We start from the raw sequence: 13,259 nt of genomic DNA, 5'->3' as shown, positions 1-13,259 counted from the left end.
GCTCTGAAGTCTGAACTCCAAGTTCCTTTCTTTCTCCCATGTGTCCCCTTTGTCCACTTGGAAGGTTCTGATTGATAAACTCCAATTTCAGGCCAAGGCAGGACCAACTGCAATGACATTCTAAGAGTCTGAAAAGTAAAGCCAATGATGTGGAAGAAGGGAAATAATGATATTTTTTAAAAAAAAAGAAAAAAGAAAAAAGGGACTTGCCTGGTGGTCCATTGGTTAGGACTCCGCGCCTCCACTGCAAGGGGGCATGGGTTCGATCCCTGGTCGGGGAACTAAGATCCCGCATGCCATGCAGAGCGGCCAAAACAACAACAACAACCACCAAAAAAACAGTTATATAGAGTTTGCCATGTGCCAGTGTGTGAATTTCCTAAGCATTCCACGTCTATCAACTCATTTAATCGTCAACAATCTTAGGAGGTTAGTACTCTCTACAGATGTGGAAGTTAAGTCTTAGTACCTTGCTCCGATCTCCTAGAAAATGATTACTTACATTTATAATAAGCAAACTGCAAATAATGATACATGGTAGCCACAAATTTCTCGACTGGATATCCTCCTATAACTGGGGTGAGGTTCTCTTCACACTGTATTTTGCATTCCAGAACTTCCACATAATGATCTGAAAGAACACACAAATTTTCAGGCAGTGTATCCATTATTTTCTTAATGCCGCTTCTGCCCCACTGCCCCAAAAGATCAAGGTAAAAGGTAAAAATGGTAAATGATAAAATGATAAAAGTAAAATATTCACAACACTTATGATAAAGGGCTAAAATCTTTCATGCACAGAGTTTCCTAAATCAATAAGAAAAAGACAAATGTCCACTATAAAAATAGCCAAAAGGATGTTAATAGAAATTATAAAAAGGGCTAATAAACATTGTGAAAAGATCTTAACCACATTTGAAATTAAGAAATAAATTCTACCTAAAATAATGTAAGCTATTACATTGGCAAAATGTTTAAAATTTGATGATGTCCAGTGATAGGAAGAGAATAGTGAGACTCATGCTCTCATGTTCTGTTGGTAGGAGCAAAATAGGAACAAATGTTTTGGAGTACAATTTGGCAAAATTTATCAAAGGTTAAAATACACATATTCTCGGTAATTCCCTGGCGGTCCAGTGGTTAGGACTCTGCGCTTCCACTGCAGGGAACACAGGTTCGACCCCTTGTCAGGGAACTAGATCCCATATGTGTGCCGCAACTAAGAGTTCTCATGCCACAACTAAAGATCCCGAGTGCCGCAACTAAGACCTGGTGCAGCCAAATAAATAAATAAAATAAAATAAAATAAATTTTTAAAAATACCTAAATACAGTCACATAGAAAGATGTCAAAAACTACATTTCCCAGCCTCCTTTGCAGTTAGGTTGGGGCCATGTGACTAAGTGAGCCATGAAATGTGGACGGTAACAACTGATGAATACTACTTCTGGGGCTGGTCCCTAACAACCTCCCAGGTGACCCTTGGCCCCTCCCTTTTCTCCTTTCATGCAGCCAGAAGCGAAAGACTCCAGCATGATGATACACATTTTGCCAGCAAGACTGTGGAGGAACAGGCACTCTCCTACATTGCTGGTAGGAATGCAAAATGGTACCTTAAAATACCAAATAATTTATGTAAACCTTTACTCTGAACTATCAATCCCACTGATGTTGACTTTGCAAACACACTTCCATACTTAGCAGACAACAACAACCCACTAAAATTCCCCATTGTAGTATTAGATGTAATAGCAAAAGATTGGAACAGCCCAAATATCTATCAGATAGTTGAATAAACTGTAGTACATCACTCCCCCAACCCTCAGTGGAGCACTCGGCAGTAATAAAAAGAATGACACAATCTCTGTGCACTAGTTAGGATATATTGTTAAGTGGAAAAAGCATAAAATAGAATAGTGTTTAACGTATGGTACCTAATCTGTATGAAAGAAGCAGACACAAAAATAAAGGGAAAGTAGGGTTTTTTTTCTTTCTTTTTCTTTTTCTTTTTTTTTTTGGCCGCATTGCGCAGCATGTGGGATCTTAGTTCCCCAACCAGGGATCAAACCCCCACCCAGTGCAGTGGAAGCGTGAAGTCGAACCTGCATCCCCTGCATTGGAAGGTGGATTCTTAGCCACTGGACCACCAGGGAAGTCCTGGTGACATTAATTTTTAAGCATTTGGTTAAGGTGCTTTCCAGTGTTCAAGGGTCAACTGTATTTTAAAATAAAACTAAAAAATTCCCTAAATATCTATCTGTCTAAGGTATATCAAAGAAACAAATAAAGAAAGGTTACCTTTGGGGGTGAGTGAGATGAATAGGAGAGATGTGGATGGAAGCAAGACTTCTCTGAGTGTGACTTTTTAAAATAGTTTTCACTCAAACATATGAATATTCTATATATTCAAAAAAAACTAAACAATAAAAAGGAAAAATCAAGCAAGCCTCCAGACTGAAAACACACTAAAGTAAACCTAGATGTATATCCAATTGGTACCACACAGAGAAAAGAACAGATCACAGTAACTGAATATTCTTAGTGGGATACAGTCTAAGGCAGCACAGTCTAATAGAAATACAATGTGAGCCACATATGTAATTGTTAATTTTCTAGTGCAACATTAAAAAAAAAACTAAAAAGAAACAAGTGACATTAATAACATATTTTTTAACCCAGAAATGTCCAAAATATTATCATTTCAACATGTAATCAATATAAAAAAATTAATGAGATATTCATTATCCTTTTTTTTGTGCTAATTCTGCAAAATCCAGTATCTACATCATACTCAGAGCACATCTCAGATTGGACCAGTCACCATTCAAGTGTTCAGTAGCCATGATCAGTTGGTGGCTACCATGCTGGACGGCACAGATCTAAGGACTAAAAGAACTTCAAAGACATCGCAAATGTCACTCAGAAGTTTCATTGTTAATATTTATATTGGTGTGATACATTTGAAACCATATTATGTTCACTGTAAGAAAAGCAAATAAATAAATATTCTACGTTATAGAGAAGTAAGATTTTCACTGTAAGAAAAAAGTATACAAATAAAAAGTGAAAGAGGGAATTCCCCAGTGGTTCAGTGGTTAGGACTCCTCAATTTCACCGCTGAGGGCGTGGGTTCAATCCCTGGTCAGAAAACTAAGATTCCCCAAGCCGCGTGGAGGGGTTAAAAAAAAAAAAAAAAAAAAAAAGGGCTTAAAAAAAAAAAATACAGAGCACAGAGGACTACGGGACTACGGGATACAACCAGCAAACCAGACTGTGGGAATCTCTATAGGACAAACAACACAGTTGCTGCAATAACAAGGCGGAAAAAAAAGAAATGGTGGGAGGATTTATAGATTAAGAGATGTAAAAGATAACCAGGGGCTTCCCTGGTGGTTAAGAGTCCGCCTGCCAATGCAGGGGAAATGGGTTTGAGCCCTGGTCCAGGAAGATCCCACATGCCACAGAGCAACTGAGCCTGTGCGCCACAACTACTGAAGCCCAAGTGCCTAGAGCCCATGCTCCTCAGCAAGAGAAGCCACTGCAATGAGAAGCCCGCACACCGCAACGAAGAGTAGCCCCTGCTCGCCGCAGCTAGAGAAAGCCCACGCGAAGCAACGAAGCCCCAACACAGCCAAAAATAAATAAATAAATAATAATTTTTAAAAAGTTAAAAAGATAAAAACCAATTTGCTAGAATATGGATGAACCTTGAGGACATTATGCTAAGTGAAATAGGCCAGTCATAAGAGGACTAATACTGTATGATTCTGCTTATATGAGGTACCCAGAGTAATCAAATTCATAGAGACAAAAAGAAGAATGGTGGTTGCTAGGGACTGGGAAGGAGGAGGATGGGGAGTTAGTGTTTAATGGGTACAGAGTTTCAGTTTGGGAAGATGAAAAAGTTCTGGAGATGGATGGTGGTGATGGCTACACAACAATGTGAATATACTTACCGCCATGGAACTGTACACTTACACACGGTTAAAATAGTAAAGTTTTGTTCAAAATAAAAATTTAAGAAGATAACCAAATGCAATGTGTGGGACTTATTTTGAACCTGATTCAAACCAATAAATTGGGAATTCCCTGGCAGCCCAGTGGTTAGGACTCCACACTTTCACTGTTGGGGGCCCGGGTTCAATCCCTGGTCGGGTAACTAAGATCCCACAAGTCGCGCAGTGGGACCAAAAAGAAAAAAAGAAAGAAAGAAAGAAAGAAAACACACAAAAATCCCAACAAATTGTAAATTTAAGGAACACACATTTATGACATTTCTGAGATGACTGGGACACTGGATATTTGATGATGAGATCAAGGAACTGTTGTTAAAATTCTTTCAGGTGTAATGGTTCAGTGGTTGAAAAAAAAGGAGTTCTTATCTTTTAGAGGTACCTACTGAAACATTACAAATGAAGTGACACAACATCTGGGATGTGCTTCAAAATAACATGAGGGACTTCCCTGGTGGTCCAGTGGTTAAGACTCCGAGCTCCTGATGCAGGCGGCCCGGATTCGATCCCTGGTCAGGGAACTAAATCCCGCATGCTGCAGTGGAGATCCTGCATGCCACAACTAAGACCTGGCACAGCCAAATAAATAAATAAATATTTTTTTTAAAAAATAATAATAATATGAGAGGTAAGTGGGTGGGAATTAGATGACACCCAGTTGACCCTGAGTCGACAATAGCGAAGCTGCGTCATGGTGACATGGGGTTTCTTTACACTCTTCTATTTTTTGTATATGTTTGAAATTTTCCACAATAAAAAGATTTTGTTAAGAGAAATAAAGGTACTCTGTGGAAAAAGAGATCCATGAGCAAAAAAGTGATTAAACAACAAAAACAAAAACCGTACTGGATTCAATAACTGTAAAAGAGCTGCCTACCCCAGGGTTTCTGGGAGCCATTAACCATCACAGCACACAGAGACTCCAAGAGGCAGACGGTGCTCAGGCCAATCTCAGACCTATCTGACCTGGGTCCCCTTCCTGCAAGGTGCAGTTTGGATGTCCCAAACCACTTAGGGACATCTCTTGGCCATTTCCCATTCTCTGAAGCATCGCTAGGAGAAACCCTAGGGCTATTTATGTGTTTTCAATTTTTCTTCTTTCTTTTTTTTTTTTTTTTTTTTGGCCGCACCGTGAGGCATGTGGGAATCTTAGTTCCCCGACCGGGGATTGAACCCACGACCCCTGCAGTGAAAGCACAGAGTCTTAACCGCTGGACCACCAGGGAAGTCCTCAATTTTCTTCATTCTTTCCTGTGTTTTCTAAACTTCTTATAATAAGCATGAATTATTTTATAGTCAGAAAATTTTTTTCCCGAAAGTTATCTTAGTGATGACTAATTAGAGGTTCATTATACTCTTCATTTTACCTTGATGTGTGCTGAAAAATTGCCATAATCAAAGTTATCTCCCTAAGGTGAGGCATGAGTTGCTTTGGGGCCCATTTTTATTTTTCCAAAAGCCCGTGGGAATCTGTAATCAAGTAGGGCTGATGAGGCAGACCTTCTCTGCTGGCCTGTATCTAGACACCATACTCACTGTTTCTCCAGAAGCTCCCACCAAATCAGAGGCTGATCTATACATGTGTCAGCCACCCCAGTTACCCTCTCTTATTTAAGCTCAAAAGTTCCTCAGAGGCCACTCAAGTACCTAGAAGGCATGTAGAACCCACAGGAGCAGCTATGCCATTTATGTCGAGGACACAACCCACCACTAACCTGCTATGGAAAGATAGAAATCCTTGAAGTCCTTGATCTCCCGGGAGCCCTCGCAGGCAGCGAGACACTCATAAAAGGCCTTGAAAAAGTCAGGAAGGGCCAGCTCCATGTCCGTGATGCATGTCCTCCAGTTCTCACCGTTGTACCCCCGCACGGCTCGGATGAACAGGCTCTGGAATCATCAGAAAGTCTACAAATAATAAATGCTGGAGAGGGTGTGGAGAAAAGGGAATCCTCCTACACTGTCGGTGGGAATGTAAATTTGTACAGCCACTATGGAGAACAGTAATGAGGTTCCTCAGAAAACTAAAACTAGAGCTACCATATGACCCAGCAACCCCACTCCTGGGCATATATCCAGAGAAAACTCTAATTCAAAAAGATACATGCACCCCTATGTTCATAGCAGCACTATTTACAATAGCCAAGACATGGAAGCAACCTAAGTGTCCATCAACAGGTTGCATGGATAAAGAAGATGGAATATTACTCAGCCATAAAAAAGAGTGAAATAATGCCATTTGCAGCAACATAGATGGACCTAGAGATTATCATACTAAGTGAAGTAAGCCAGACAGAGAAAGACAAATACCATATGATATCACTTATATGTGGAATCTAAAAAATGATGCAAATGAACTTGTATACAAAACAGAAATAGACTCACAAAGTAGGAAAACAAACTTATGGTTACCAAAGGGGAAAGGGGTAGGGGAGGGATAAACTGGGAATTTGGGATTAGCAGATACACACTACTATATATAAAATAGATAAGCAACAAGGACCTACTGTATAGCACAGGGAACTATATTTAATAGCTTGTAACAACCTATAATAGAAAAGAATCTGAAAAATAATACATATATATATATTCTATGTGTAATTGAATCACTCTGCTATACACCTGAAACACTGTAAATCCACTATACTTCAATTAAAAAAACAAACAAACAAACAAACAAACAAAAAGCAGGCTCTGGAAAGCAGAGAGAAGCCAAGGAAGGTCCAGACATGAAGGGAGAGAGATCTGTCCTCCTGAAAGGAATCAGACCATCGTCAAGCTCTACCCTCATTAGCTCTGGAAAAACCATGCTCACTCTTAATTACAAATAGGAAACCAATCAGTAACTTACCTATATCTAGATTTTTCTACCCTGTTCACAGTGGTACACTTATTTTATTTAATTCAAAAAGTAGCAGGTGCAATCCACCAGAGGGCAGACAGCAGAAGCAAGAAGAACTACAATCCTGCAGCCTGTGGAACGAAAACCACATTCACAGAAAGATAGACAAAATGAAAAGGCAGAGGACTATGCACCAGATAAAGGAACAAGATAAAACCTCAGAAAAACAATTAAATGAAGTGGAGATAGGCAACATTCCAGAAAAAGAATTCAGAATAATGATAGTGAAGATGATCCAGGACTTCAGAAAAAGAACGGAGACTGGACTTCCCTGGTGGCGCAGTGGTTAAGAATCCGCCTGCCAATGCAGGGCACACGGGTTCGAGCCCTGGTCCAGGAAGATCCCACATGCTGTGGAGCAACTAAGCCAGTGAGCCACAACTACTGAGCCTGTGTGCCACAACTACTGAAGCCCATGCGCCTAGAGCCCAGGCTCCGCAACAAGAGAAGCCACTGCAGTGAGAAGCCCGCGCACCACAACGAAGAGTAGCCCCCACTCGCAGCAACTAGAGAAAGCCCATGCAGCAAGGAAGACCCAATGCAGACAAAAATAAAATAAATAATAAATAAATAAATTTTAACAAACAAACAAACAAAAAAGAATGGAGACAAAGATCAAGAAGATGTAAGAAATGTTTAACAAAAGCCTAGAAGAATTAAAGAACAAACAGATGAACAATACAATAACTGAAATGAAAAATACACTAGAAGGAATCAATAGCAGAATAACTGAGGCAGAAGAACGGATAAGTGACCTGGAAGACAGAATGGTGGAATTCACTGCTGCAGAACAGAATAAAGAAAAAAGAATGAAAAGAAATGAAGTCAGCCTAAGAGACCTCTGGGACAACATTAAACACACCAACATTCACGTTATAGGGATCCCAGAAGGAGAAGAGAGAGAGAAAGGACCTGAGAAAATGTTTGAAAAGATTATAGTTGAAAACTTCCTTAACATGGGAAAGGAAATAGCCACCCAAGTCCAGGAAGCACAGAGAGCCCCAGGCAGGATAAACCCAGGGAGAAACATGCCAAGACACATAGTAACCAAATTGACAAAAGGTAAAGACAAAGAAAAGTTATTAAAGGCAACAAGGGAAAAATGACAAATAACATTCAAGGAAACTCCCATAATGTTAACAGCTGATTTCTCAGCAGAAACTCTATAAGCCAGAAGGGAGTGACATGATATATTTAAAGTGATGAAAGGGAAGAACCTACAACCAAGATTACTCTACCCGGCAAGGATCTCATTTAGATTTGATGGAGAAATCAAAAGCTTTACAGACAAGCAAAAGCTAAGAGAATTCAGCACCACCAAACCAGCACTACAACAAATGCTAAAGGAACTTCTCTAAGTGGGAAACACAAGAGAAGAAAAGGACCTATGAAAACAAACCCAAAACAATTAAGAAAATGGTAATAGGAACATACATATTGATAATTACCTTAAATGTGAATGGATTAAATGCTCCAGTCAAAAGACACAGGCTCGCTGAATGGATACAAAAACAAGACCCATATATATGCTGTCTACAAGAGACCCACTTCAGACCTAAGGACACATACAGACTGAAAGTGAGGGGATGGAAAAAGATATTCCATGCAAATGGAAATCAAAAGAAAGCTGGAGTAGCAATACTCATCTCAGATAAAATAGACTTTAAAATAAAGAATGTTACAAGAGAGAAAGAAGGACACTACATAATGATCAAGGGATCAATCCAATAAGAAGATATAACAATTATAAATATATATGCACCCAACATAGGAGCACCTCAATACACATAAGGCAAATGCTAACAGCTATAAAAGAGGAAATCGACAGTAACACAATAATTGTGGGGGACTTTAACACCTCACTTACACCAGTGGACAGATAATCCAGAGAGAAAATTAATAAGGAAACACAAGCTTTAAATGACACAATAGACCAGATAGATTTAATTGATATTTATAGGACATTCCATCCGAAAACAGCAGATTACACTTTCTTCTCAAGTGCACACGGGACATTCTCCAGGATAGATCACATCTTGGGTCTCACATCAAGCCTTGGTAAACTTAAGAAAATTGAAATCATATCAAGCATCTTTTCCAACCACAATGCTATGAGATTAGAAATAAATTACAGGGGAAGAAATGTAAAAAACACAAACACATGGAGGCTAAACAGTATGTTACTAAATAACCAAGAGATCACTGAAGAAATCAAAGAGGAAATCAAAAAATACCTAGAGACAAATGACAATGAAAACACAACGATCCAAAACCTATGGGATGTTTCTAGCAATACAATCCTACCTTAAGAAACTTGAAAAATCTCAAATAAACAATCTAACCTTACACCTAAAGGAACTAGATAAAGAAGAACAAACAAAACCAAAGTTAGTTGAAGGAAAGAAATCATAAAGATCACAGCAGAAATAAATGAAATAGAAACAAAGAAAACAATAGCAAAGATCAATAAAACTAAAAGCTGGTTCTTTGAGAAGATAAATGAGATTGATAAACCTTTAGCCAGACTCATCAAGAAAAAGAGGGAGAGGACTCAAATCAATAAAATCAGAAATGAAAAAGGAGAAGTTACAACGGACACCGTAGAAATACAAAGCATCATAAGAGACTACTACAAGCAACTCTATGCCAATAAAATAGACAAGCTGGAAGAAATGGACAAATTCTTAGAAAGATATAACCTTCCAAGACTGAACCAGGAAGAAATAGAAAATATGAACAGACCAATCACAAGTTACGAAATTGAAATTGTGATTAAAAATCTTCAAACAAACAAAAGTCCAGGACCAGATGGCTTCACAGGTGAATTCTATCAAACATTTAGAGAAGAGCTAACACCCCATCCTTCTCAAACTCTTCCAAAAAATTGCAGAGGAAGGAAGACTCCCAAACTCATTCCACGAGGCCACCATCACCCTGATACAAAAACCAGACAAAGATACTACAAAAAAAGAAAATTACAGACCAATATCACTGATGAATACAGATGCAAAAATCCCCAACAAAATACTAGCAGACAGAATCCAATAACACATTAAAAGGATCATACAACATGATCAAGTGGGATTTATCCCAGGGATGCAAGGATTCTTCAATATATGCAAATCAATCAATGTGATACACCATATTAACAAACTGAAGAATAAAAACCATATGATCATCTCAACAGATGCAGAAAAAGCTTTTGAAAAAATTCAACACCCATTTATGATAAAAACTCTCCAGAAAGTGGGCATAGAGGGAACCTACCTCAACATAATAAAGGCCATATACAACAAACCCACCGCAAACTTCATTCTCAATGGTGAAAAACTGAAAGCATTTCCTCTAAGATCAGGAACAAGACAAGATGTCCACTCTCACCACTATTATTCAACATAGTTTTGGAAGTCATAGCCACGGCAATCAGAGAAGAAAAAGAAATAAAAGGAATACAAATTGGAAAAGAAGAAGTAAAACTGTCACTGTTTGCAGATGACATGATACTACACATAGAGAATCCTAAAGATGCCACCAGAAAACTACTAGAGCTAATCAATGAATTTGGTAAAGTTGCAGGATACAAAATCAATGCACAGAAATCTCTTGCATTCCTATACACTAATGATGAAAAATCAGAAAGAGAAACTAAGGAAACAATCTCATTCACCACTGCAACAAAAAGAATAAAATACCTCGGAATAAACCTACCTAAAGAGGTAAAACACCTGTACTCAGAAAACTATAAGACACTGATGAAAGAAATCAAAGATGACACAAACAGATGGAGAGATATACCATGTTCTCTCTTTCATTCAGATTATTTTCAAATCACTATTTAGTATTGTGTGTCTTATCTTAATTTAAAAAAAAAAGTAACAGGCACTTGATAAAAAATCAAGTTTGAATAAAGGAAAAAGAGAAAACTCTAGTGACAGAAACCAGAGCAGTGGCTGTCAGGAGTCAGGGGGTGGGGCAAAGCCTGGACTGCACAGGGGTACAAGGGAACTTTTTAGGGGAGAAGAAAACATTCTACATCATGATTGTGGTGGTACCTTTGACAAAACTCATCGAATTACACACTTAAAATTAGTAAATAAGTTTTAAATAAATTATACCTCAGTAAAGCTGATTCTAAAAATCGATTCAAGGAAAAGATAAAGCTTAAGCAAGTGTCAGATACCCCTCCCCCTAACAGTGAAGTATGAACTAGCAGTGCCATACATCAGTATAAGTTCCTGGGGAGGGCAGCCACGTGCCAGATAGTGGAAACGTCAAGGACTTTCTGCTAACTGTTGCCTGGAGCAGGTAAAAGAAATGACTAGGGCTGAGGAAGCAGCCTGGTTTCACAAGAAATAAGTAGAGATCTTGGACGCATGCAGAAACCTGCTAAATTGGAGGGGCCAAGACAGGCCTTGAAATACGCATGGGGCTCTCCATTTGTAGTTTTGTTTTCAGTTGCTCTGGAATGGGGGTATTTGAGGGTCACCCCTGGGACCTGAAATTTTCACCCAACTTAAGGCCTCAGGTTAAGAAGGTGGGTCTCCTTATACCTCCTGGGCAGGCAGCATCCCCTGGAAACAAGACAGGCAGAGAGCTGAAGGGGCTTTGCCTGGAGATTGGGTAAAAGAGCAGCAACACCAGGCCGCTGGCTCTGCAGAAATGGCAGGGCGGCAGCAGCAAGAAAGCCCTGCAGAGAGAGGAAGTCCCTGGGCACGGTGGGGATGGTGGGGAGGGGGGAGCCCGCCACACCCAGCAGGACTCCAAAGAGGGCAAGAAGGGTGCAGCTGCTTGCAGTGAAGCCCAGTGCACTGGCCGCATGCGCTCCGCTCTGCTCCCCAAACCCTACCCAAAAAATGACAGGGAAGGAAGTAAAAAGACTTCAGTCCTTTTATGGGAGAACGGGAAAGGAGCAAGCAGCAGACAAGAGATTTCAACAACTTTTGGAAAGGCAAAAAACCGAATTATCAGAGAGGAGGGACCTCAGAGCAGGTGAGCTATACACTCGTAGGCACCTGCAGAAACCAGGGACCACGGAGGCTGGCACAAGGCATGGGACAGAAAGCAGGGCTGAAAGTCTGAACAGAGCTGTTGGAACCCTGGGTTCCCCCACCAGCGCCCACCTGCTCACCTAAGGGACCACACTTCCCAAAGCCACTCCTTGCCAGAGACTGGTGGTCTATTCTAGAGACTCTACCCATAAAGGCTGAGGGGCCAGGGAGCAGGCATAGCAGAGCCAAGTCAAGGCATGGGCTGAAAACCAGGAAGCAGGTAAGGTCTCTGACTCAGCTGTGAGACCCCCATCCCTCTCCCCAGACTGGCTCTCAGACACCAGTAGAGAAGCACGGACACCCCACCAGCCCTGCAGAAGGCTGGAGAATTCTTCCCTGGAAAACTGAAGGGCTCCAGGAAAGAGACTTCGCCCACTACGTTTGAGGGTCACCACCCGTGAAAAAGTGAGCCTGAGATCTGGTCCCACGATAGGAAACCCTGGAGTCAGACCTTAGGATCTAACGGCTCCCGTGGGTACTTTCAACACATCCCTCTGTTTTCAACCCTGCCCACCCTCCACGGGTACCCACACCCCCAGAGCCCGAGCTCGACAGGGCCGGACAACAGTAAGTGCTCAAAGGGCTTATATTCTTCCTCTTCTGATTGTCCTCATTCATTCTCATCAGAATTCCCCTCTGCAGATGCAGAGACTTAAGTAGCCTCCAATCTGTCAAGTCAGTCCTCCTAGCGCCTCTATTTCCTTTCCAACTTAAGATATAAAGTTGTGTGTGTGTGTATAAATATACATGTTTCCTAGATTCATCAGAAATGGAGAATTATATTTCTGTTTCTCCTATTCTTGGTCATTTTCAGATGATTTCCAAGACACGTCTTTATTCTACCATCTTATTCTACCATCACATGACCATATTTCTAAAATGTAGCATTTAAAAAAAAGTGGCTTTAAAATCATCATGGAAAGTAAAATTGCATTCTTAAATGGATCAACTAGGTGTTAAAAAGACAATCATTTCTATTGTCATAATATTCATTAAATGTCATCAAAAATCACTAGCGGTCCTTTGATGTCAATAGATGTTCACTGAGATACGCTTCTTTGACAACTCGCATTGCAACTAACCACTGTGTAAAAATGCAAATATACCTCATACGACTTGGTTTCCAAGTCTTTAATGTAGTCCTCGGCATCGGGCAGGCTCTTGTAATAAGCCATGTTTCTCTTCATCATTTCATCATCAGGATGCTTCAGTAGAAAGGTGTGAGCAGCTGCAATGGCTTTTGGAAGATTATTTGCCTAAAGTACAAAGAAGAAAGAGAAAAGCTACTCAGTGGGTGGT

The 13,259-nt window shown here is 40.2% G+C and overlaps 1 protein-coding gene across 1 annotated transcript in view; it reads right to left on the bottom strand.

Annotated features, from left to right (window-relative positions):
- LOC118903899 (cartilage associated protein) overlaps positions 1–13,259 on the bottom strand; it is a 35,975-nt gene that overhangs the window by 16,734 nt on the left and 5,982 nt on the right. The window contains exons 2-4 of the mRNA XM_036869421.1: positions 13,067–13,216; positions 5,729–5,900; positions 503–631 (exon numbers count right to left, since the gene is read on the bottom strand). Of these exons, the coding sequence (XP_036725316.1) occupies positions 503–631; positions 5,729–5,900; positions 13,067–13,216 (451 nt within the window). The remainder of the gene's footprint in view (positions 1–502; positions 632–5,728; positions 5,901–13,066; positions 13,217–13,259) is intronic.

This window comes from Balaenoptera musculus, chromosome 11, assembly GCF_009873245.2.
Source record: "Balaenoptera musculus isolate JJ_BM4_2016_0621 chromosome 11, mBalMus1.pri.v3, whole genome shotgun sequence".
NCBI lineage: Eukaryota > Metazoa > Chordata > Mammalia > Artiodactyla > Balaenopteridae > Balaenoptera > Balaenoptera musculus.
The sequence above is the reverse complement of the archived record's forward strand: the minus strand, read 5'-3'. Positions and strand labels throughout refer to the sequence as shown.